The 26,190-nt window shown below is 43.4% G+C and overlaps 1 protein-coding gene across 1 annotated transcript in view; it reads left to right on the plus strand.

Annotated features, from left to right (window-relative positions):
- Window positions 1–23,711, plus strand: part of KIAA2013 (KIAA2013 ortholog) — a 48,585-nt gene extending 24,874 nt beyond the window's left edge. The window contains exons 2-3 of the mRNA XM_069609909.1: window positions 20,080–20,930; window positions 23,026–23,711. Coding sequence (XP_069466010.1) covers window positions 20,080–20,930; window positions 23,026–23,043 — 869 coding nt within the window. The 3' untranslated portion in view covers window positions 23,044–23,711. The remainder of the gene's footprint in view (window positions 1–20,079; window positions 20,931–23,025) is intronic.
- The last annotated feature ends 2,479 nt before the right edge of the window (window positions 23,712–26,190 follow it).

Here is a 26,190-nt window from a genome sequence, read left to right on the forward strand (position 1 = left end):
CAGAGTCTCTCTATCCATTACTATACTGTGAGAATGGACAGCCAAAGGTTCCACGAACCGTCTCCAACTATCTTTACTGAGGTGTTTATGCCTAGGCAGAGTTTACGAATGTCACTTGTGATTGTGTCATCTTTTAATGGCTTTCCAACCCAAGGGATTAGAGGTACGTGGGCTGAAGCAAGTGGTAACTTGCCATATTTCCATTTTCACCTTTGCTCACACCGGAGCTGTAACCATGAGAAGGAGGTTGAGTTCTTTTTATTCAATATTTTTGTAAGATGCACCTATATCACTTACGTATAGTTAATATGCAAACTGTACCCTTTGACAAGACTGTTTGTAGATGTGTAGTTATGTTTGAAACATTTATGTTACAGACCAGTCCAGGTGCTTCTCAATGGGTGACGGCAGGCACCTGGTGAGAAACTTCGCATTGAAACCAAAATTCCTCATTTCAACCTTTCCTCATTTGTGTACAGTTGGCAGACCGCTTACGCTCCGATTGCTTCCTTTTAAAAGGTTGTTTTCCAACCTAACCAAAAGGAGAGACTTGGGCTGAGCCCTGGAGATCCTTATTTTTCATAATAGCAGCGGCTATCGTGAAAAATAGGGGTCTTTTAAAGACCTTCAGCGTGAATGCGGGTTTGTGCTTCAGCTTTGTAGATTTATGGATTTGATGTCAGTGATGCCAGTGCTTTGGTAGTGTATTGTAAGTTTATATATTTGTTTGAATACCATTGTTTTTGATAACATATTTTATTGTATTTTCGTCTTGCAATACAATGACATTTAACTCAGAAACATATAAATTTGCATACATGTGGTAGAGCTGTTTGAGGTATTGCTGCATATATGTGCACCCATCTCGGAGCATCAGTGAGGAAAGAAGTGCAGGAAACATTAAAGACATCAAATGTCCGTTGACACTTTCACATTTGGTTCTTTAGGGTGGTCAGAGGTATTATTGACATACTTGCTAGGCCCCGGGGGCGGCGATAGTGCTGTTCATCGGGCTGCATTAGTTCAGTGTGAAAGCGTTTCACAACGTTAGTTCCCATTTCCCCCAGTTTTTGTCTGGTTTGCTCGGGCAACCTCTTGCTTGGTAAACATGACGTTCCATTAGGATAATTGCGTCTGTCCGATATCCATTGATCATATTGTGGAGTGACTTCTGAGCCCCATAGCTGCGCAATGTTTCTTTTAGCTATTCCTGTGGACGTTGAGAGTAATAGCTTTTCAAAGCGTGAAAGGTCCTGTTCCGCATCAATACCCAGGAGAAGGAGTTTGGGGTCAGTTGGGATTGGGTGGCCTAAGACCTTGGAGAGTCTTTCGCAACAACTTCGCCAGAAGTGTTGTATACGTGTGCATTGCCATATGTGATAGAATGTTCCTTCCTCCCGCTTGCAACGTAAGCATTTTGGGTCAGATGTTTTGCCCCAGCTGTATAGTGCCACACGAGGGTAGTAAATTCTGTGAAGTATTTTCAGCTGAATGAGCCTGATTCTCGCCAAGATTGCCGTATCCCTGGGATACATCAGGGTCTCAATCCAGTCTTCAGGTAGAATCGGGCCCACATCCCCTTCCCATTTCAGTTTCAGGCTTGTCAGTTCTTTGGTGGCAAACAAGGCGATGGCATTATACATGGTGGATGTGATCTTGATTTTCACACTGTCAATGACTATATTTTTTTCTATGGACGTGCACTCCGGCATTTCCAGCAGGAGGGATTTCTGTTCAGTGAGTGCATGATGTAGTTGGTTATAGTGGTAACTTTCAGCGACAGGGAGGCTGTATGTAATCGAGAGCTCTGCAAATGGGGTAATTTGGTTATTTGCATCTATTTGCTGGATTGTATGAATACCAGCTGCTGCCCAAGTTGGCCATTTAGGGAGAATGCCGAGACCCTCAAGATGGGTGTTATTACAGATAGGCTGGACTGGGGTGAGTGTGTTGTCCCAACCTATGTGCTTATGAGCTTTCCATATTAGGGCTGTATGTGATGTACTCGTGCCTCAAGTGTGGCGGTTCACTCTGTTGTAGAGGCTTTCAATGGGGGTCATATGTCGGGCAGCAATTTATGCCTGTATGTGGGGAAGTGTTGCGTCCCCATGCAGGATGTCATTAATTGTCGCCATCTGGGTCACCCAGTAATAGACCTGAATGTTCGGGATCCCTATTTCCCCCCCCCCCTCCCAGACTGAGCGTTGGAGGGTTTTGAGCGCTATCCTCAGATGTTTTCCTCCCCATAGGAGCTTATGTGTTGTTCTATCTATTAAGCGGTCTCTGTCGAGGGAATATGGAGAGGGGCGTTCTGGAGGACATAGAGGAAATGGGGCAGGGCCAGCATCTTGAAGAGTGCTGCTCTGCCCAACAGTGTTAGTGGCAGCAATGTCCAGTGTTCTACGTCTTGGGCGTATCTTTTGATCAGTGGCTGCAGGTTTTGGGTTACATAGCTGTCTAATTTATTCTCAATTAGGATGCTGAGATATCGGAATTGTGTGGGTGGGTTCTATACGATATGGGGAGCCGAGTGGTGGGATGCAGTCTACCCCTTTCACCGGGAAGAGCAGTGACTTCGACCAGTTCACCCTTAGTCTGAGTCTGCTAAAGACTCCGTGTCTATCAGTATTTGGGTTATTATAGGGCAGGAGACCGCCGGGTCCCCCAGATACACTAGGAGGTTGTCGGCATACATTTTATAAAGGACTCACCAAATTGCATCTTCCTCATGATTGCCCATAGGGCCTCCCAGTAAACTGAATCAAAGGCCTTCTCGAAATCTATGGCCAGTAGTGCTAGTGATTGATGTAGTACAGGTGCTCTCTCTAGTGCCAGATGGAGCCTACGAATATTCATTCTCGTTGACCTTTGGGGCATGAAGCCACATTGGTCCGGATGTATCAGTGTTGTAATGACCGTTTGGAGCTAGTACTTTAGCAGGTATCTTGGCTTCACTGTTAAGCAGGGATATGGGCCTATACGAGCTGCACTCATCTGGGGTTTGCCTTCTTTGGGGATCGCTATTATGGTGGCCTTACAGAGGTCTGGTGGGAGCCTACCCTTTGTTAGGGAGTGGTCGAACATGTTGAGAAGCTGGGCGGAAATGTCTAGGTGATTCTGTTTTTCCAGATGTCAATTGGGAACCCGTTTGGTCCTGGAGTTTTGCCTGTTTGAAGTTGGGCGATGGCCGCTGATATTTCGTCCACTGTTATTTTGCTATCTAGCATGCTGACCTGTTCCGTGGTGAGTGTTGGGAGATCAGTGCTGTCAATCATGGCGGAGGCTGGTGTGGCGGTTGGGGGTTTGTAGAGATCTTAGTAGAAATCCGCAAATCGTTCTGCAATTTTCACATCGGTGGAGGCTAGCTCTGCATATGTTGTCTTAATACACCTCACCTTCCTTTGCCCCTATTCTCGTCTCTCCAGCCATGCAAGAATCTTCCCCCGCTTTTTCTCCTGTTTCATAAAGGCGTGCCTTCATGGCGTGATGTGCTTTTTTGGCGCAGTCCAGCGATAGATTGTGCAGTTTCTTATGCGCCAGCGTTAGGGCTTGATTGGACTCAGGGTTAACATTGGCAATGTGCTCTGCTTCTTTGCTCACCACTTCTTCTTTTTCGGCCATTTTTGATCAGTTCACATTGTGCTTTTTTCTTTGCTGACGTCCAGAAAATGATTTCGCCTCTTAGGACTGACTTGTTGGCCTCCCACAGTATGCTGGGGTCATTGACCGAGTCTGAATTTAGCTCGAAGTAGTCAGAGGTGGCTGCCTCTAACTTCTCTTGTAGCTCGGGGAACCCCAGGTAATAGGAGTTCAACCTCCATGTAGATGGGGGACACTGCCTCTCCGTTTCTAATTCAAGTTTCAGCGGGGAGTGATCCGAGATGCCTCGTGGGAGGAATGAAGCGCCGCATATTTTGTGCACATTCTGATTCGGAAGGAAGAAAGTCTAATCTGGACATACAGGGGTGCACTTGTGTATGCCTCACCATGCATCTTGAAGCCCCATTGCGGACGCGAAGGCCGTCAATTTGGTGGTGGCGGCAGGATTCCTGGCTCTCGGGTGTGAGCGGTTTGAGACATTATCCATGACTTTGTTGAAGTCCCCTCCCATCACCCACGTGTCTGTGGCATTTTCTGCCAGGATCGGAGTGATGTCTGCTAAGAGAGCACTGAGTAGGGATGGGGGGGGGGGGGGTATTTTACCATAAACACCAGGGTTTGATTCCATAGTGTTGCCTGAATGTGTACATAGCGGCCACCTTTATCCTGTGTGATGTGCGTGTTCTCCAGCGGAAGCCTTTTATGAATCAATATCAGCACCCCTCTTGCACCCATGGAGAAACCCACTTGTACCGCTGTGCGGTAATTGGACCTTTGGAAAAACTTGCATGAGGTTCCCGCCAGATGGGTTTCAGTCAGGAGCGCTATGTCCGGGGAGTGACGGTTTAAGTATTGTAGTACCAGTCTCCTTTTGATACTGGAACCTAGCCCATTGACATTCCACGTCATGAGAGTTAGGCGCCTTGTGTTTGGAACTACTTCAGGTGCCATTGGGTGTGTTGACTGTAGGCTCACGGGTATGGTTCCTAGGGTGCGTTTGCAGCAAGATTACAGCATAGGCCATGCTCATTGTGCTCTTAATACCTTTTGTATGCTAAATATTTTAAACAAACATTGTCTCCACCTCCCCCCGCCCCCCTCCCTATTCTCCACCCCCAACTGAAGCATCTGTTGAACCAACATGAACTTGTGAACAGTTAAACTTTACAGCACCGCTGTGTGGTGCTGAAGATTGAGTCTTGGTCCGGGGGGCAGGTGTTTGGCTGGCCACCGGCCTAGGTGTGCTCTGTGGTTAATTTGCTATGGGGAGCAAGAGCACTGTTACTGCATTACACTAGTGGTTTTACCATTTTGCGCAAAACTGCATTTCCCTGCTACGGGTTCTCCAGTTGTGGTTGTTGCTGCGGTTGCGGTTCCTGTTCCGGCGGCTGCTCCGGGTGTGTGTTTCGTTCTCCTCTTCTTCGCCCCTCCGCGCTCCAATCACTCTGTATATGTCTTTCAGCCGAACTCCACGCTTCCTTAAGGTCCGTGAAGTGCACAGTTGTGCCCTTGTGAAATATCTTGAGCTGGGCGGGGAAGATTAGCCCAGATTTGACACCCATCGATTGCAGACGTTTCTTGAGCGGGTCGAAAGACTGGCACGCTTTCTGTACCTCCCTGGTAAAGTCGGGGAAGAAGGCAATCCTTGATCCGTTAAATGTGACTGTCCCTTTCGATCTCTCCAGTTGGAGTACCGTGTCTCTGTCCCTGTAATTCAAGAATCTAGAGATGACTGTGTGGGTTGGAGCCCCTGGTGTGATCTTGCAGGTTGGAATGCAGTGGGCTCGCTCAATCGAGAAGAACTTGGAGAAGGACTCCGCGTCATAGGTGTTCACCAGCCATTCTTCAAGGAACAGTTCCATGCAGTCTCCTTCTGCTTTTTCAGGAAGGCCGATTATGCGAATATTGTTACGCCTGGATCTGCCTTCGCTATCATCTGCTCTTGCTTCCAGGATTTTGATGCGTGCCAGCATGCCTGACACTTGCTGATTTACTCCTCGCAAGCCATCTTCGGTTTCCGAGATCCGTGCCTCCGCTTCTCCCGTGCGGGAGGTTAGCTTTTGCAGGTCATGTCGTAAAAGGGACACGTCCGCACCGATACTGTCCATCTTTTTGTCCATGGAGGTCCTGGAGCTGGCAGTGGTGCTCATCATATCTCTGAGGGAAATATTTTCTTCCGTACAGTCTAATTCAGCCGAAGGCAGCCGCTCTGGTGAGCGAGATATTGGTGTGGATGCATATTGTTCAATTCTACTTTGTGTAGAAGTTTTCCTAGGCTTATCTTTCCCCATTTTTCCTTATGAGGGTTGGTGGAGCCGGAGGAGAGCGCAGCTAACGTGTCCGATATCGGTGATGTGATGTGGCCTTATGGGTTACCCCCTGTTGATTCCAGTGTGCTGCTTGCCTCTGGTGTTGTGGTGGTTTGATTCAGACACTTGTACGGTGGTGCTGCAATATTCTCCAGTGCCGGGCGAGCCCCGATGAGATCCAGGGCTCTAGTTGAACATCTAACAGCAGCAGGGAGGAGTGGGGTGGGGGGCAGACGACGTCTCGTTTTCTCAGCGCCGGTTCCCCTTATCTAGTCACCCCCTCTCCTTACCGCTGTGTCTTGTATCTCGGAATGCTGACGCTGTAGCAGTAGTTCTCAGTGAGGGGGATTCAGTGCAGGCGCTCTACGCAATGTGGAGCGCCCGCTGTCCCACTGGCGGTCCTCTCGGCTGATGGCCCCCAGTGCGCGGTGTCTCAGCGTCGCAGAAGCCACCGAGGCCCTGTCTCCCCATGATGCTGTACAGGGCAGTTTCCGACGTTTCCCCTCAGTCTCAAGACAGTTTCTCCGGCTGCCGTCCAACGATTCGTCACCAGGCTTGCCCACTGGGTATTTCCCACGAGTCGCCGATTAGCAGGGCCGGTACACGACAGGGAAGCAGCACAGGATTACCAGATGGATCAATGCGTTGGGCGCGAAATCGCCGCCTCACGCTCACCCGCAGCTGCTGCAATTACTGTTTCCATCCACTTCTGGGACTCGCTCTGCTCTGCCGCGCTTTCCGGCTAGTATACGCTCGCGGCGGCCATCTTGGCAGCAGTGTTCGTTCCGGGTCCTGTGTTTTCCACACAGCTGGAGCTCCGATTTTCGCTCCGATTTTGCAGTTTCAGAGCGATTCAGTGCAGCAGGATTTCATGCACCAGTGAGATGTTTTGTAGCCTCTCACAGACGCATATCACGGCAGGATCAGTACAGGATGAGGCCAGTGGCACGGGAGCAGTAAAACTCACGTCCTCGTCGTCCGGCTGCTGGCCATGCCCCCTTGAATACCATTGTTAAGTTTACTGTAAACGCTCATTGTAAATTATATATTTATAAATCTAGTCTATCGCACTGCAAATCTTTTATGTCTATTAAACCCCAGTACATTACAAAAGCATCATGCAAATCAACATGATGTAAAAGTAACAGATCTTCACATTTACAATCTGTGTGGACTATAGATAATCGTAAATATGCGCTATATTAATTTTTAAATTATAAGATCTGGAGTGTTTTATGTAATTTCTTCTGTCTAACATTACATGATTTGCAGTACTGTTGGCCAACACATTTTTTATTTGTAGAATCTTCTAAAATCTTGTTATTGTCCCAATGCTTATTGTTCCTTACAGGTATGTTTAACAGTACAGTGTTCTTGAACGTTTATGAAATCACCCCAAATGTTGAGAGAGGTTCTTTGACTTGGGAGTCTATACATGATTCTCTCACCTGAAACTACCTTTTGAAGTTTCATCCAATCCTGTAATTGTGATGTTTATCGAGCCCACACAGTTTAAAATTAAGGGGTGGTATTTGGCTCCTGCTTGTAGCTTAGAAGAGGATGGTTAGCTCACACCAATTGCAACCAGCAAATACATTTGGCTTCCAAGGCCAATTGATGCGGAACAAACACACCCAGTGCTCAAGTTAACATTTGGAAGTGGGAGTATTTTACTGACTTTTTTTTAATGTTGGGAACAAAATACATTTTTAGGGAGTGAAAGGGCCTACCCTTTTATATGCGGATAAAAAATGTTCATCTGGAAAACAGAAGTGTTTTATCTTTTTTATTCATGCACATAAAAAGATGCAAGTTTACATCTTCCCATCAGGCAGTAATAATAGTATTTACTTCCTGTGGTATTACATGCTCTACTGGTCCAAACTTAGTGGAGCTTTGTGTGTGAAAGCTATTTTGGTTGGTAGTATTCTAACTCCCTATTTTTTTTATTTTTGGCCAGTATTTGCCTATTTTTAGGGAGTGAAAGTGGCGGACGCCCTTTATCTGTAGGGCTGAACTCAGTGCATTTGGGGCACTATCTATAAATAAACCCAGGGACACATCTATACACATTTAATGCATAAAGAGTCCTAAATAATGGACAAAAACATATGCGTCCATCTTATATTGAAGTCAAATTTGAGGACCGCTTTATACTAGCTCCTCATTCCGCGGTGGTAGCTCTGGATATGCAGGGACTGCTTTTAGTTCCTGCTTATCCAATCTTTATTTCTGCCCCATAACCGGAGAATACATCTTTTGTTCTCCGCAAGTGCTGTTACGCTCCATCTGTATAGAGGTCTGTCTCGATGAGCCGAATCCAGTAAATCATGTAAACGTATAGCTTGATCGGAACTAGCTGGCGTTTACCTAATATATTTATCTTCACCTGTTTTTATGACTAAAGGTTGCATTTTTGGACAGAACCGCAGTAAATGGAAGATATGAGCATTGTTTTACACCTCTAGCATGTCTTTCTCGGTGATCCTGCTTTTATTTTAATTTTTTTATTTAATTACGGGTTGAAACAAAATCAACCTTTAATGTACAAAAATAAACATCAATATGCTTCATACATACCTTTTTTAAAACAAACATGGTAAGTCATTAGAAAAGAAAATATTCATAATACAGAAGATAAAGGGAAAAAAAGAATAAAATAACCGCTTCAAAAAGTATCTAAATCCAATGCTCTGATAAAACCTGTAATAGCAACCATTGATGAGGTAGTACGGCCTGCTAGAAGAAGGGACCATATTAAAGAATTTCCCTCAGCCAAGTTCATTTCGTGGAATTGGTAATTATTTCCTAAAATATGACACGCAGGTGAGAAAGGGCCCTACAATTGAGGACCCAATGACGAGGTGTGTGCTTACCATTTGTGCAAAATCTGCAGCTAGCTTGATACAAAGGAATTGTACCAAATCAAACAAGAAGACTCTTAGTCTGTATTATGTTCCAACAAAAACGCAGGAAGCTCAGCCGAGTTACTCTATCCAGGTAAATGCTAAGGAATGGTGCTAATGTACCCAGATCTTTATGTTCTCTATGCAAATGTTGAAGGGAGCTATAAGTATGTATATATTCCTGCGCTTTAATCCAGTCCCAACGAAACAGTCTCTAGACTTCCATGGGGTTATTGCAAAGTTCCCCGATTGAACTTCCTTTGTCCTCCAGAATACCACTGCACAGTTCATAGATTGCTTTCTAATGCACGTCTCCCTGACTAATGTAAATCTTATTTAGATCTATGAATAGTGAGTTCACAGGTGGGCAAAGAAGCTTTCTTGCAAATGAGTATCTTCCAGCATGTTCTGGTCTTAAGCGAAACTAACCCAACTCATCCTTATTAGTGACAGTGGAAGGGATTTTGGAGCTTGCATTACTTTTTTCCAAATTTTTCCTTCTAAGAAAGAGAGTAATTCCAAGATGCACAATGGGTACACCTGAACTCCATATAGCAATTTCGGGCCTACTTTCTTCGTATTCAGGAACACCATCGATCCATATAGGTGGAGGGTAGCTCCCTTCTGACAAGGATAGCAATAGGTGTCTCATTTAAAAGGGGTACATGAAAGGTCAGATGAATCCTCTTCAATGTTGCTGGTTACCTGAAGCTTGTAAGTCACAGGGCTGATATTGCTGAATGATCCAAAATAATTAGGTGCCAACCTTGTGGGGGCATGATGACTTGGACGATATATAGAGGCTAGCGGAAGATATATAGAGGCTAGCCAAATCTTATTGCCTATGGAAAAGCTTGGTTCCAGTTTGCAATGCTTTTCTGGATGTCCGCTTGGCCTCTGGAACGAAGCCTCTAGGTTCTCCCGTGCTTTCTCATGCCACTGTTGCAGCACCTGGCCATGATATTTCATTGGCAAAGTATGGGTATTTGTGGCCTGCAGAATGGGGAAGACCTTGGGATGAAATTCATGTGTGTCGGGGGAAAGAAAAGGACAATTTCCGGTTGAGAAATGCTGTTCTATATGCATTTGGTCAGTGGGAATAATGGAAACCAATTTATCTAAGTAGACGAGCCAAAACGGGCGCTATTGCTTGAGAGTTTGGTTTAGTCTCAGTGGATCCATTGGTATGGAGAGGATACCATGAAGATACATCTTTGGAGCCCCAATGTCTTACAAGGCATTCTAGAACCTCGAGATATACTGCAGTGAAGGCATCAACTGCTACACTGAATGGTTTGAAACAATCAGGTTGACTACCCCTATTGGGGTGGGGCCAAGCCTGATTTGCACATGGTCTTTACTATTTTGTAATGGCCTCGGGCAGGCACAGAACAATGGTCTGGGGGCTGCCCAGAGCAATGCCAGAGGTTGGGATTAATTGTAAACCTTCCAGCCATCACCTCCTTTTGTTTTGCTTATTCACCCCAGACAGAGATCCCCAGACATAGGTCCCTTTCCTGCTGAGCCTAGAGATCCAAGCTACTCTCCACTGATGTGGGCCAACGAGACCAAAACATTTCTGGGGATGCTTGTGGTCTCGTACAGAAGGTATGTGACCAAGAACTTTTGGCTGGACTGCCCCTTTTGGGGGCGAGACCAGGCCTGATTTGCTTATGTTCTTTCCCCTTTTGTAATGGCTTGGCAGGCAAAGAATGATGGTCTGGAGGGTTGCCCAGAGCAATACCAGAGGTTAAGATTAATTCTAAACCTTCCAGCCATCTCCTTTTTGTTTTGCACAGACCCCACATTCTCCATACCAAAACTGGATCTGGGTCAACCTGTACAAACTGCAAAGCACACAGCTCCCTCATACCCCCGGCTTCATCAGTTTGCCATCTTCCCCAGAGCGCCTTCTCCAGTTGGGACTTCTGTTGTCCTGCATTCCCCCAGAACATTGTTTTGTTAGCCACAATGGCTTCTGCCCAACCATAGACTGGGATTGTCTCTGAACCAGTATGTTGCACATTTTTCACAGCAAGCGGCCAGGACCAACAATGCTTACCAGACCTCAGTCTTATGGAATTGGGCCCAAACTTTATATTTATACCTAAAATTTTGAGAAACCACAGTATCGGGACAGTTTTCAGCCACCCTATAGCCACTATGTTTCTGCCATTCATTCCCGAGATTAACTCCTGATTGAATGGATACTAATTATATGGCGTTTCTGGGCTACTGGCAACCAAATTTGGTATCTGCTTTACATTGCTAATGACTCTCATTAAGTGTCAAAATCTTTACAACACATAAAAGACTCTGTCCTCAGGAAATGTACCTGCAAAATGTAAGACGTATTACCTGCATTCTCAGAAGATGAATGCTATTTTTCATAGTTGATCACAACTAAAGTCGATGGGTTGGCGATCCTGTCTCTACCCATACATCATTTTAACACAACAAAGACAGAATATCTTTTATTCAAAGTTATTCCTCAAGCTTAATTCCCTATAGTTAACTCACTGTCCCTACAGATATTCTCTTAATCCCTATGATAGATGTACTCGCCCTAGTGGTGCGCTGGTGCATCGCCTACTAAGGTTAGGGGATAGAAGAGAGAACTCGCCCTTTCCTCTCTCACTGCTTTCCTAATGCGCTAAAAAAGGTGCACATCAATTGGAAGTCAAAAGCGTTATTTTTAATGTTGTTGCTTCCATTTGGTGTGACTTATCACAAAATCTAAAAGGTTGTCGTCATATGAAAAATAAATAAATTATTCCATATAGGTCTGTCTAGTTTTGGTACTTTTGACACTGGAATATAAAAAGAACTTGGTAGTATTACAGACCCCTTTCTGTTCTGTTTGGGTTCTGGGGCTTGGATCGTCAAACCAAACCACTTTCTGTCTACCGGTTTCAGCGGATCTGGACCTGCTCTCTGCTTTCTTCAGGACCTCCCTATATCTTTTGTTTGTACAGGGAAATAGTTCAATAAAAAATACAATCTTGTCAGTTATTTGTCTTTCGCTCCTTCTTTTTCTGTGTGGATAGCGCCTCAATTTAGAGTTCGGGACTCCGTTTTCTTCATTCTTCCTGTCCCTAGAAGGGAATACATACAGAGGGGCAACTATCAATATTGTACATTTCTGCAAGGATTTTATCCATACTTAGCCAGAGCGCTTACCTCTTCAGATGAAAATCTCTGAGAGGCTGTTCCTATTCAGTCGTTAGTTTTTTGCTGCAATGGTCTTCTCTTGTGGGTTACATCTGTGAATAAGTAATGAATCTAAGTTTACTAATCATGTACCCTAATATGCAAGCTTATATCACTATGTAACTATTACTGGCTGGGGGCATGCATGGTACTCGCCCCCACATGATGATATGATGTTCTCCTTGTTTGATTTTGGGAACCTGGTATGTTAGACGAGTGACATTAGCTGGACCATTCTTGAGAAAGTAACAGTACCCAAACGGGGAGGAAACATTGGAGCTATACTACTCAGACGGGAGCAACAATGGATTTTTAGACTGGGGAGCCACCAAAATGGGCTCAACGAAGAAGTATGCTGGCAGACCCTAGCAGTTTTATAATGGCCCAACCCTTATACAGGACTATCACTATGAAGAAAACGGGCATGATATATATACCCCCACTTTAATACAACCATTGCAATTATGGTGGACTGTTTTGACTAATTTAATTAAATTAATAATACCCTCTGATCGATCATAGTACTACACAAACAAATCAAACAAAAAATAAAGGTAAATGGACGCGTGCACACACCTGCAGACACACTACAAAAGGAACGTATATCTGTCAATATAATAGCCCTGTTTAAGCACCACAGAACAGATACCCAACATGGAGCGAGTGCCGATCCAAGCGTATCAATACACACGCCATTGTTTACATTTCAGCGGGCAACAACACCAAAAAGGGACTTGAGTTGGGGATGCAGGTACGCAATGCACGTTGACTAATATAAAATCAACACTACCAAGATGGCGGACGCCAGTTGGAAGACAAACCAGCCAATCCACGGACACCGAATTAATGGAGGTAAGCGTTGCAAGGGAGGACACAGATACCCCGTAGATTGCCGGACACATAAAATGTAGTGGGTACACACACGGCATAGTATGTATACCAAGTGTTCTGAAAACAAATAAACGAGTGGGTTTGTCCATTAACGCAGGCGCGACTTTCCCATAGGACAAACAACATTGTTCTAGCCTACATGAGGCATGAACGTATTTAGTCGCCGTATTAAGTTGCTTACCTCCGGCTCGCATATTTGCGAACTTTTGATCGCACATTCTTACTGCAAAAGCAACGCTGCACCCCATATATCACAGGTGGGATTCAGCTGGGACATATGATTTATTACCACAATTGGGACGCATGCTCAATGAGAATGTGCAATAAGGTTAATACACCATGGATAGATATCCCTGTCTGTGACACCACACCGACCTGTAAAATCCACATTATATATGGAAACATGCTTTATGCTCAACCGCATGAGATCGGGGCTCTGACGCACTACTTTTTGAAATTAGGCGCTGATGGGTGGATATTTTCAGAAAACCTGCCGGAAGGAAAACCAGTCACTCGTCTAACATACCAGGTTCCCAAAATCAAACAAGGAGAACATCATAACATCATGTGGGGGTGAGTACCATGCATGCCCCCAGCCAGTAATAGTTACATAGTGATATAAGCTTGCATATTAGGGTACATGATTAGTAAACTTAGATTCATTACTTATTCACAGATGTAACCCACAAGAGAAGACCAGTGCAGCAAAAAACTAACGACTGAATAGGAACAGCCTCTCGGAGATTTTCATCTGAAGAGGTAAGTGCTCTGTCTTAGATAGGGCTAGGTATGGATAAAATCCTTGTAGAAATGTACAACATTGATAGTTGCCCCTCTGTATGTATTCCCTTCTAGGGACAGGAAGAATGAAGAAAACGGAGTCCCGAACTCTAAATTGAGGCGCTCTCCACACAGAAAAAGAAGGAGCACAAGACAAATAACTGACAAGAAGGAGCACAAGACAAATAACTGACAAGATTGTCTTTTTTATTGAACTATTTCCCTGTACAAACAAAAGATATAGGGAGGTCCTGAAGAAAGCGGAGAGCAGTTCCAGATCCGCTGAAACCGGTAGACAGAAAGTGGTTTGGTTTGACGATCCAAGCCCCAGAACCCATAAAGAACAGAAGGGGGTCTGTAATACTACCAAGTTCTTTTTATATTCCAGTGTCAAAAGTACCAAAACTAGACACAGACCTATACGGAATAATTTATTTATTTTTCATATGACAACCTTTTAGATTTTGTGATAAGTCACACCAAATGGAAGCAACAACATTAAAAATAACGCTTCTGACTTCCAATTGATGTGCACCTTTTTTAGCGTATTAGGAAAGCAGTGAGAGAGGAAAGGGCGAGTTCTCTCTTCTATCCCCTAACCTTAGTAGGCGATGCACCAGCGCACCACTAGGGCGAGAACATCTATCATAGGGATTAAGAGAATATCTGTAGGGACAGTGAGTTAACTATAGGGAATTAAGCTTGAGGAACAACTTTGAATAAAAGATATTCTGCTATTTTTCATAACCTGTTTCCTTATTGAATGTTTGTTATATTAAACCATCCTGTTCCCCTCGTAAGAATTGCCCTTGGCTGCTCACATTGCTTTCAGTATGTCTTCTATGGAAAACATGTATGAATCCCTTGCCAAGCTGTGGGGCAGTTCCACTCCTGTCCTGAACACGGGGCAGATAGAAACAGTCTTAAAACTCCCCATAAACTCGCTGCTCTTTGGTTCAGTCTGCCATGATGGTGGCAAAAAAAGCTTTGGTCATGTTGCAGGGCACGAAATTAAGATTGGATAAGCAGGAGCTATAAGCAGCTCCTGTGTGTCCAGCATTAACCATTGACCAGGAGCTACCACAGAGGAACGAGGAGCTAGTCCATAGCATTCCACATAAGATGCAAACCTCTAATTTTGGCCATTATTTATGACCACTTATGCATTAAATGGTGCATAGATGTGTCCTAATGTTTAGCTTTAGATTGTCTCCAAGCACACAGTTAATTCATATGGGTGTGTTTGTTCGGCATCCGTTGGCCAGGAGAGACAAAAGTAGCTCCTGATAACTGTTGCTGTCAAGCTAACCAGGCTCTTCTAGGCTACAAGCACGAGCTAAATGGTTGCCAGCTACCCTCCATTTCGAACCATGCGTTAAATGAATGCAAAATGTTAGTGCAAATTGGAATACTAGTCTGCAGAAACAGGCGTTTTTCAAAACTTGTCAAGAAAGTATATTAACTTGTAATCAACAATTGGAACTATACATTCAATCCTAATGTGAGTGAATTTTCACGGTGCAAAATGCTAAAATGGTCACAGTATAGGATCTTTCAAAAAACCAGGAACCCAAAAATAAAAGCTGCATTCCGAACTTCACTCCTCATTTTTGTTTAAGTACTTATTAGATGGCACAGCAACAAAACATTGTGTGTTTCAGCCAGTGCTTTCTCAAAATTATATTTGGCTATGTCTTGTTCTTTTGCTGTCCCTCAGGGTTCAGTATTAGGGCCCTTGCTTTATACTTTAGAAAAACCAAAAGGTGATGGCTGGAAGGTTTTGAATCGATCCTAACCACGGGCACAGCTCTGGGCAACCCTCCAGACCATCGTTTTTCAGCCTGCCTAGCAATTACTTTATACATAACCCCTTTGGAGGCGGTAATCGGCTAGTTTGGGTTTCACATCCATTTATATGATCATGATACTCCAATCTTCTTTTCCTTTCCTTCCTTTACTGATTCGTTACATAATCCGCTTTCATCCTGTCTTTCTTTTCCATTGAATCTTGAATGTCTGCAAATGTTCTTAAACTCGATCCTAAAAAGGCATAGTCTATTCTAAAACATCTTCACACAGCAGAAGTCTTCTGAAACCAAGGATTGAACCCCTCGAAGTCCCAGTAGTTATATTGATGATAGACCAAAATGCACCCACCTTATTATCAAAGAGGTGTTTAAGCATTTGCTGGTTGTCCGTTATGCGAGTCTCTATCCTCAGTGACCTAGTTAGGTTCTTGCGAATGTGATAGTTTTTCTCCCTCACATATTGTAAATAGGGGAGGCCCTGCTTCTGCAGTAATCTAATTCTCTTATTCTTGAGTTTTTTTGAGGCAGTAGTTTTGGCATTATATGCATGTACAGATAAATTACTGGAAATTGCCATACTAAGACCAGCCAAACGTTTAATATGGAGCATAACCGTCTCAGTCAAAATAACATCCCTATTATAGGTAGACAGTTCGCAATTGTAAAATACCAGTTATCTCCTTCCCCATAAGCCATGTAAATGTATTGCACATCTATGATTCAATAAATCCAGTCCATCAAAGGAAAGGCAGGCCAAGGAAGGAGTGATCTCATATGTAGGAACTGCAATGCAAAGTGAGAAATCCAACATCAGCTGATCACCCAATCCTGGATCCCAAAGATTAACAGAATCACAGTTCCCCTTTATAAATTATGAGACATAGAAGTAATCAATTCTGGATGAAAGGTTGCCACTATGCCATGTAAACTGATGGCTCATCTCCAGTTGACATATCCAGTTGATATAAATACCATTCTGTAAAAAAACTGATCCCAAGCCATACCTCTTTGACCACTTATAGAAACCACAAAGTGACACACAGGCATTTTGTTCATCATCTGACTCTCAATGCAATCACAATTAAAATCACCTCCCACAATTATTGCACATTCGGGGTAAGCAATCCTACTTTTCTCTAGAAGGTCTGACATTCAAGAGGGATACCTCCAATCTATACTTAGCTGGATTCCAGTATAGCTTAACAAGCAACAATGACCACTTCCTATCCTTGGAGGTGATGTGTACAGCTAATAGGCCATCAGATGAGGGAACCGGATCTGTAACCGCTTTTAAATTTACATCAGCAGCAATTGCCAGTCCACCACTTGGTCGACCAAGGTCAGCACGCAAGGCTAGGCAAGGTTAGAAACCTGTTGAGATGAAAATGAAAGGTGGCAATTGTTTCCAGGAACATAAGGAATTTATATTTGTACAGGGAGTCAAAATTCGGAAACCATGTATTAAAATTGTTAAAACCGCAGACATTCCAAGATAAAATTCTGTTTCTGGCTATTCTGTCTTAAATCGACCTATTTTGTTTGTAGTCTACCGGGATCAAAATGAATGGTGGATAAGCAGGAGCTAAAAGTAGCTTCTGGTTATCCATCGAGCATTAGACAATGATCAGGAGCTACTGTTGGGGAACGATGAACTAGTACATGGTGTTCCACAAATCTAACTTCCAAATAAAATGCAAACATAATTTTGCCAAATATTTATGACACCATATGCTTTAGATGTTTCATAGAAGTGCCTTAATGTTTTATTTATAACATTTTACCAAACGCACAATTAAATGTTTGTTAGAATTGGCCTGGAGAGCCAAAAGTAGTTTCTGGTAGATGTTATTAAGGGAACTAGGCTCTTCTCTGCAATAAGCCGTATCTAAATAGCTTCCCAGCTCCCCGCAATTTCGGCCCCGAGTATCATTGTGCCTGTTTTACATTTGCGTTTTATTTATTACCAACCTTGTATTTCTTCTAAAGCGCTGTGGGTAAATAAAAAGGAAATAAAACCTTGCCTTAAATTCACTTCCATTGGATGAAACTAAATTGGGGCACTTGAAGGTCTTTGTGAATGTGTACACCTATGCCCTGAAACGGAATTGGAACGCTTGCTTTTTCTTTTATATAAATTGTTCTTTTTGTCAGCAATGCGGCTCGTTTACCTTCCTTGTTCAGCCTGGAGAATTGTTTCTACTGCATTGGTGTACAGAGCGAAATGTATTCCTGTGTGCTTAATTTCATTTTGTTTGTGACCAATCTGATGGTAGTATTTTAAATTTAAAATGGTTGATTTTGACGCAGTAAAAAGAAAAACGAATTAAAGACTTAAAAAGGATCAGTGCCCCAATAAGTGCTCCATCAGTACTATGGATAAACAAACATATTTTTAAAACTGGGAACAATTTTGTTTTGTGGAATTAGGTTTGGGTCAGAGGTTGTCATACTCTTTCTACAGACAACTAATACAAGACAAGGGGGTGGGAAGAGGCAGGATAATGGGTGCCAACTTCACAAATGTATTGTTGGGGCCGAGGTAGTACTGTGAATTCACCAAAATGGCAGGTGTAGCAAAGTGACATCACATGCCATTTGCCACTGATGACATCAGAGGAAGGGATCACCAGTGACCTTTGACCAAGAGACGGTCACAGGAAGTCACATCCCTCACGGAATAAGATAATAAAACAAAAGCATTACTACGGCAGATAACAATGTACACTAAGAAAGAAGTCCAACACATTTCTTACACTTAGAAGTTTTACTAACACCTGCAAGAACAATATAGTACTTGCATATCAGCGTGTTTCAATATAAACGCTTAGGAGAGGATAATTATACACCTGAGGTCACAAGTATTTCTGTGGTTCTAAAATCCAGAATCTGTGGGTGGAGTTGTGCAATCTTCTCCTGAAGTGCCACTAAACTGAACCGTGTCTCTTGAAAGTGCACGCAAAATAAACACTACTTCAATTGAAGTACACCGCATATAAACGGTATAATCTGAACATGTACACGTTTAAAGAAAACCTTACATTTCGACCAGTCTACTGGTCAAACATACAATTACCATTTCCCATAATTTCTGCGATGACCGGGATCAAACGCTCAGGCATACCTCTCAAATCACAGTCGCAACCCCTATACCTGTCTGTAGATTTTAATGAGCCTCGCTCACCAAAAGCAAAATCCTCTGATTTCACCCACACTGGCAACTCAAAAGAGTTATGCCCAGTAAAAGCATCATCACACAATCACACGCAAGACTATAGATGCACAGACAGACTGAGCAAGTGGCATGGACAGTGTTCACCTACCCCCCCAAATCAGGGCGATCACATTGCCCCTGAGCTATCCTCCAAAGACAGTTTCTTTGTTAAACGTTGCCTCTGGACTCTGCACATCTTGAAACAGTTGCGTGGTTCAATGACAACCGGAATGGTGAAGCCACTACAGCAGTACAGCAGGGAGGCCAAGGATATGTGCAGGGTGAAAGGCAAGATGAAGATCCCTAAATCAAAGGCAATGAGCAAGCCAAGCATCCATGCATGGAGTCGTCCTATAATATAATCTGAGCTGTGTACTGGATCAGGTGTCATCAGTGATCTCTGATCAGAGAAGCTGCATTCATGATGCTCATAATGTACACAACATGGTCGAGAGGTTGCCCTGGATCCTTTGAGTTTCTCTGGGGAGAAGGGAAGGAATGCACACAGAGGGGGAGGGGTGAAGCCTGGTGGTCTGAGGCACAGCTCAGGATGCTGCCTACAGTGCAGGGCCCTCTCCTTGCTATCACATCCTCGCACCCAGTCTCACCATATCAAAGCTCTTGCTGCATGAGAGCTTTTACTTGTAGTCGTCCCTGCCTGCCTCTTTAGCCCCATGTCATGATTTATTGGTTGGGCCCATATAACTTGCCACCTACGGGCAGGTTTAGAAACCTAGAGGGAGATGACCATAGTCTTGGAGGATGACTCTTCATCTTGGTCAAATAAATACATCTTTTATCATGCTAATTGAGAAAGTAGACAAAGCCATTTCAGCTGAGTCACACATGCCACAGCGTTACGTGGGAGCCATCACTGGAAGTTCACCTCCTTTTCAGAGCCATATGAGCAATGCATGGTGGTTATGCATATTGGCTCAAATGCAATCCGTTTGCTCCAGAAAATGTTTTGTCTTATAGGGCAGTGCTATTTTATGCATTACATTTTCCTGCCCAAAGCAGGCGGTGCTCCAGGCTGAAGACATGCATGCTAATTCAGATTCAGTCAATGTATGGTAAGCTCCATTTAGTATTTACTGATTCCTGTTTGCTGTAGGCACAATTGGATCTATATTAATCAATGCTTATCCAGCCATTGTACTTGCATACCTGCGGTGGATCATAATGCTCTCCAATATATTTCCTAGTCTGTATGTCTATTGTTTTGACATCTTTTGACGATACTGTTTAGAATGTACCTCTTCACTTAGACAATTGACAGCAGTTTGCATATGCCCTCCCTGTGAAATAGATTGTTTCAAGGATGTCAAATCTCCTAATCTGACAATTATTTTTCTGTATTGCAGGTATAGAGCTAAAAAAAAGCACTGACTCGCACACACCGTCCAGTGAAACAGTGAACATCACTCTGTACTACATCCTCTCTAGCACGCCTGCTCCCCTCTTGGACCCTCTTATTAGCAGTGAAGAGCGTGATAAGATGGAGGCCAGCCTGAACTATGCAGACCACTGCTTCAGTGGCCATGCCACCATGAACGCAGAAAACTTGTGGCCCGAGAATCTTGGCAGTGTCCCACAAATTCTACAACTCCTAGATTTGTGGAAACTGACTCTTCAGAAGCGGGGATGTAAGGTCTTGGTAGCAGCTGGGGCACATGGTCTTATGCAGGGTATTGTGCTGAGCTTCGGGGGTTTACAGTTCACAGAAAATCACCTTCAGTTTCAGGCAGACCCACACCTGCACAACAGCTTTTCTTTACATGGCATTCACTACAATAAAGACCTCCTCAATCTGGCTGTCCTGATGGACGAGGAGGAGAAGCCCTTCCTGCACGTTTCTGTGAAGTTACAGGACAAGCCTGTCCGTCTCTACGCCTGTGAGGCTGGCTGTATGAATGAGCCTGTGGAGCTGACCTCTGAGGTATCTGGGCACACTTTTCCTGTGATGGTGACTCAGCCCCTTACACCACTGCTGTACATCTCTACAGACCTGACGCATCTCCAGGATCTGAGGCATACGTTGCACTTGAAGGCCATCCTGGCCCACGAAGAGCATATGGCGAAGCAGGACCCAGGCTTACCCTTTATCTTCTGGTTTAGCATTGCCTCCCTCATCACACTCTTCCACCTCTTCCTGTTCAAACTCATCTACAATGAGTACTGTGGCCCGGGAGCCAGGCCAATCTTCAGGAGTAAGGTATAATTTGATGCCTGTTACTGCTGCTCCTGTCCTTTCTTCCATTGTCTGCAGAGTCAAGTCCTTAACAGACCTTGCTGGCTTTGACAAAGTGCAAGGGTTCTCTAACTCAAGGTTGTTGGGCTACTTTTGATAAGAAGATAATCTTGGTGAAGGGTTGATCTCTTCTCTCTATCACAAGCTAATGGCCTTGGTTTATTTTAAGAGGGGGTTGAGTGGGAGGAGGGGGGTTTGCCAGGTCCTTAGATTGTCATAGCTGTTCTTCTCCTGGTTCTTAAATAAATTCCAGCTGTCAGTCTCTGCTTTTTTTTTATCCACTCTAGTTTCCCATTGCATCAGCTTAATTGCTTCTTTTTAATGCCACTGAAATGTTACTGTTAATATCTTGATTTGGTATTGATGACACATGAAGTGAATGATTTGAAGGGGCATTTGCTTAAACCAAACAAATTAACAAAATGAGTGCACATCATGAATACAGATGATCAGAACGGCAGTATTACTCTAATATGTTTATTGAAAACATTATGAATGTTGATTACAAAATATGAACATGCTCCCTATATTTCTACAACCAGTTCCACTCTAGATACCTTTGTGAGTTTTAAGAAACCTTTAATTTCAAAATTTATAATTGGGGAAACCTAAATATTAAACCAATGCATACTGCCATTTCGTATGGATAATATTGTGTGTACCTCTTTGACCTATCCTCACTCTTCATAAACATTTACATATTTTATATAACAGAACAGGTTTAAAGAAAAGTTTGACTGCTATAACTAGTGGGATTCTTGGTGTTCCCAAGCGTGATTGATTCAGCCGAGTCTCCTCTGATTCTCTTGTGACACATTGTGAATTGGAACCTTTTATCATTGCACAGGTGAATGTTATACAGTAGTCCTTCTATATGGTTCATGCAACACCAGAGTTCGAAGTTCCCAGGAGCTGGGAGCTATTTAGCTCTTGGTTATACTCATGGGGAGCCTGGTTAGCTTGAAACCAACAGCTACCCGGAGATACCTTTTGACTCTCCAGACAAGTAGTGCCATAGAAACATAGATATGTGATATTAACTGTGTATATTTTGAAAAATGTTGGAAGGTGAATAAATAACACACCCAAGGGACATTTAAAGGATATTGTATAATATTTAATGGAACACAAAGTTAGATTTTGCATCTTGCGCATGTTAGATTTGCTGTGCGCTATGGACTTGTGCTTTTTGCCCCTTGACAACAAATCCCAATTTCCATCCCTGTAACACTATAGCCTAAACTTGTTCCCATTGGTGGTAACAGTTGAAGTAGATCTAGAGACTGACTATTAAATCCCCTTAGCCAGCCCTGCAAATAAACTGCATATCAGCCATTTTTACACCCTAAAAACAGTCAAATATCGATGCTTATAATATCAATACCTGGGACACAGGGTGCTGTAGTCCATAATGAATCTACAGCTACAAACCTTACTGCAATATCTACACCTCCCACTTCACAGCAGGACCAAGTACCGATTTTAAAAAATAAAATATATATATTGCAAAAATGGAAGCCAACCCAGACCAATGCAGTGTTTACCTGCACAATAATTACTACATTTCTACATGGCTATCCGGGGAACATATCGCTGCCTTTTTGTGTTTTTGTTTAGTGTTTCACTTGTTTATTGCACTGAGAAAGGGCATAACCAGACTTCTAGTACAAATGTGTCTTGCACCTCCTCTGTTGGGTTCCAATTGTAACACTGGCCACAAGGCATTTCAAGTAAATGCTTTCTGCAATCTAGGCACATTTTAGTTGAGGAGAGATTGAGACACCTTAATTTCCTATAATGCTTCTTAGCCCATCATATGTGGAACTCTTAATGTTTCAGTGGTTTTAATCACTATAAGGTGGGTATTAAGTTACATGATCGAATAATGTGCTAATAGCTGTCAGTAGGAAACACAAGTTCTTTAGTAGACGTTCCTGTTGGATCCACTCTAATCAAGCAGTAACTCGGATATTGAAGTGCACATATGTTTAGAGCTCTTCTACAACTCGTTAGTGAAATGAGGGCTTTTGAATAATGCCTTGTTTTATTGATTGAACAGGAAGATGAGACTGTCTGAGGGAACGGTTTCAAGCCCTTCACATGCAATGTGTCCAACTCCAGAGGCCCGCCCTAAGTGGAGAACAAGATCGTTATGAACGCAGCTACACGATTCCTGCCCTCTTGTGCCTTTTCGGGGTGAAACAGTGACTTTAAAATGTCTTTTATGAGCCATTCATTGTAGAATGGTATTGGGTTCTTTGGAGGGAGGTGTGAGTAAGTTTGTTCTCTCAACGGCTGTAATTCATACAACATTTCTGAGTCTTCAATATCCACTCTTAAGTCTCAATGAGTATATAGACCGTCACAGATTCTAATAGCCCTTCCTCTTGTGTGTTAATTTATTATGGGTTTGTTTTAATTTTGAAGATTAATGTTTGTAAAAAAAAAAAAGGACATTGAAATATAATTATTACTCTGGTCGGTCTGTTTCTGCTGTTCTGTTGAAGATCTTATTAAAGTTTTAACTCCTACAGTTGCCAGCACTGAGGAGTGTGTGAATTGCACTGTTTATTTTAAAACATTTTATATTTGGGTTTAATGAGCGAGTTTTTGGTCCTTCTGTGATTTTTATTTTTATATTGAGATTCACATGGTATCTTCTGCTACTTTGAAAATTGCCACTTTCTGGTTACCGAAGACTGTTTGTTTGACAAATTGCATTAAATAAAATCTTAAAACCCTGAACTCTTATGAATAATTATTTTGAAAAATAAAGTTGTGATTAAAGATTGCCACACACCTCTTGGTGCATACTTTCCACTATTAGATGAAGTATTGGTTTCAAGCCAAAAGCTAGCATGTCACTTTATGCAGAGGGGTCTAAAAATTGGTATCTCTAGAGCCACGTACTTTAGCTACATTATTGATACTGCTGACAACACATTGATTCCCTTCAAGGTCTCTGATCGCCTCCTCAAACCCAAGTGTACTGCCCACCAAATTAGACCCCTTCCAATAAATCTGCAATTGATTGCAAGGCTTCTTTCAGGGGTATACAGTTTCAAGCTACTAGCCAGGCATAGTCAGTTTGCACCTTATTTTGCTGCATACACACTGCACACCATGTCCTAGTCTTCAAGAGTCGTTTATCAGAGGGTAGTGGCAAGTGCAAATTTCGAGACCTACTTCTTTGACTTAGAAATCCATAGCCTAAAACTCAAGATTGCCCAGGCACTTTCCCAACCTGTAATATGTTCCTGAGCTTTTGTCTGTGATACCAGCACCTGCATTATGCAACTTGGGCTTGCTTTTTGTGATCAGACCGCCATTCGAAAAAAAAAAGCAGATCGCATTGACTCTTCCGTAGATTCCTGCCCTAAACGCAGCAGAAACTAAACTTAGCCTATAATGTGGCTAGGATGATAACTGCCAGTACCCCTCCTGCATTCCACAAGCAACCCAAGGTGCTGCCATGTTTTATTTGTGGCTCTGTTCCCAGCCCCTGCATGACCTGGCAGGCATGTCATCCCAAGTCCTCGTCCTCCCCACCCGTTCCCTTGATTGTCACGCTACGTCCTGGTTGAGCCACCATATAAATAGAAAAAGGACTTGGCCCCTTGTTCTCTATACTACGGTTTTATGGGAGGTTGGGCATGTTCAATACGCATGAAGCCCATCTCCCGTTAAAAAAAGAAAAAAACATTCAAACTATTCGCACCCTGGTGGAGCACCGAGTGTGAATAGCCATCGCCCCCTTTTCAAGGGGAGCGTACAGTGCCAGTAATGACCCCGAGCCCTCGCAGAGGCAATCACTTTGCTCGGGCCGCCATAGGTTCAGGCTGGCTGCCCGTTCCCAGCCCTTTATGCCCCCCCTCCCCCAACATGGGGTTGATGGCTTAATTAACAACTGGCCTTGAACAACTGGTGAAACGTTATGGCCCTTTTTAAATGAGGTAGCGCATCATTAGATGGATGGGGATGCAGAATAACACTTATACCAATTATAAGACTGACTCAGGAAGTTGGCAAAGTAATCTGTTTTATTCTGCCTAAAACAGGAAGTACAATGGACATCAACGGACGTCTCGCAGCATAATATCGTATTTAATAAAAAAACATAATTTATATACCAAACACTTTTCATACCTGACGTCCTACTACGTGGCAAACTAATAAAAACCTACTTGGGATTGTGGTTGGTCTACGGGGAACATCTAGGTATACTTTTTTTAGGGGATTGGATTGTGATTTGATCTCTATAGTCGGGTGGGCCACTTATGCCCACCCCTAGTGCTAGCCATCTTCAACATGTGTTAACTACACAGTATATGATTGGCTTTCAAACTATAGGGCTCTTCAATACGGGGCCCTCTGTAATTGGTTGGCACGCTTGTACCCTTGTGGAATATTCGACTCGCTAGCAGCACTCAAGCTGGTACCCCAGGTGCTTGTGGGTGGACTTGACCATGCCCCCACCCAATTAGCCCATCATCACTCCTACCTTCTGCTATTTGAATTGTCTTTGAACTCGGCCTTATAAAGTATCACTGCTCCTGAGAATAGAAGGGAGTGTGAGCACGTTCTTATCTTCAAGTCTCGGTGCTGCTTGCCCATTTTCTATTTCCATCTACCCCATGTGACAGGAGACAGTGTTTTAGCTCCTTTTTTGTATTTAATACTCATTTAACATTGTACTATAACACTCATGGTGGCTTTCCTTCGCACCTTAACAGGGGCTCATCTCACTTCTCATGTCTTGTTGTATCTTCACAGATAGATAACCAGTTTCTTGGCTGCCCCAACCCTTGACACTGGGCCAGACAGCCTTTGCGATCCTTCCTCGATCTTCAGCTGTTTTTCCTACTGCGCCACATTTTCAGCCCTTCTCTTCGTGGGTCCTGGGTTACTAAAGTTGCGTCATCGAATATCCTTTGCGTCATCGAGTGTTCTTCCTTCGAATAACCTTATTTCCTCATCAGATTCTATACGGTCTGTACGCTTTCTTCCTTGGCATCTCTTCTTGCTGCATAGTCTTCACTTCATGTGACTTCACCAATCTTCTCTTTCAATCATCTTCACACGTTTTCCGGGATCTCCCTCAAGAGAAGAGACCGTGATCTCTCCGGGGGTACATCTTAAAAGGTCTTCTCAATGGATACCTTGTCTCATAGATTATTTGTGGTATAGGTATCATTACTGGATGTCTCAATTTCCGGCTTCCAAC

This window comes from Ambystoma mexicanum, chromosome 8, assembly GCF_040938575.1.
Source record: "Ambystoma mexicanum isolate Mex_15411 chromosome 8, UKY_AmexF1_1, whole genome shotgun sequence".
Classification (NCBI taxonomy): domain Eukaryota; kingdom Metazoa; phylum Chordata; class Amphibia; order Caudata; family Ambystomatidae; genus Ambystoma; species Ambystoma mexicanum.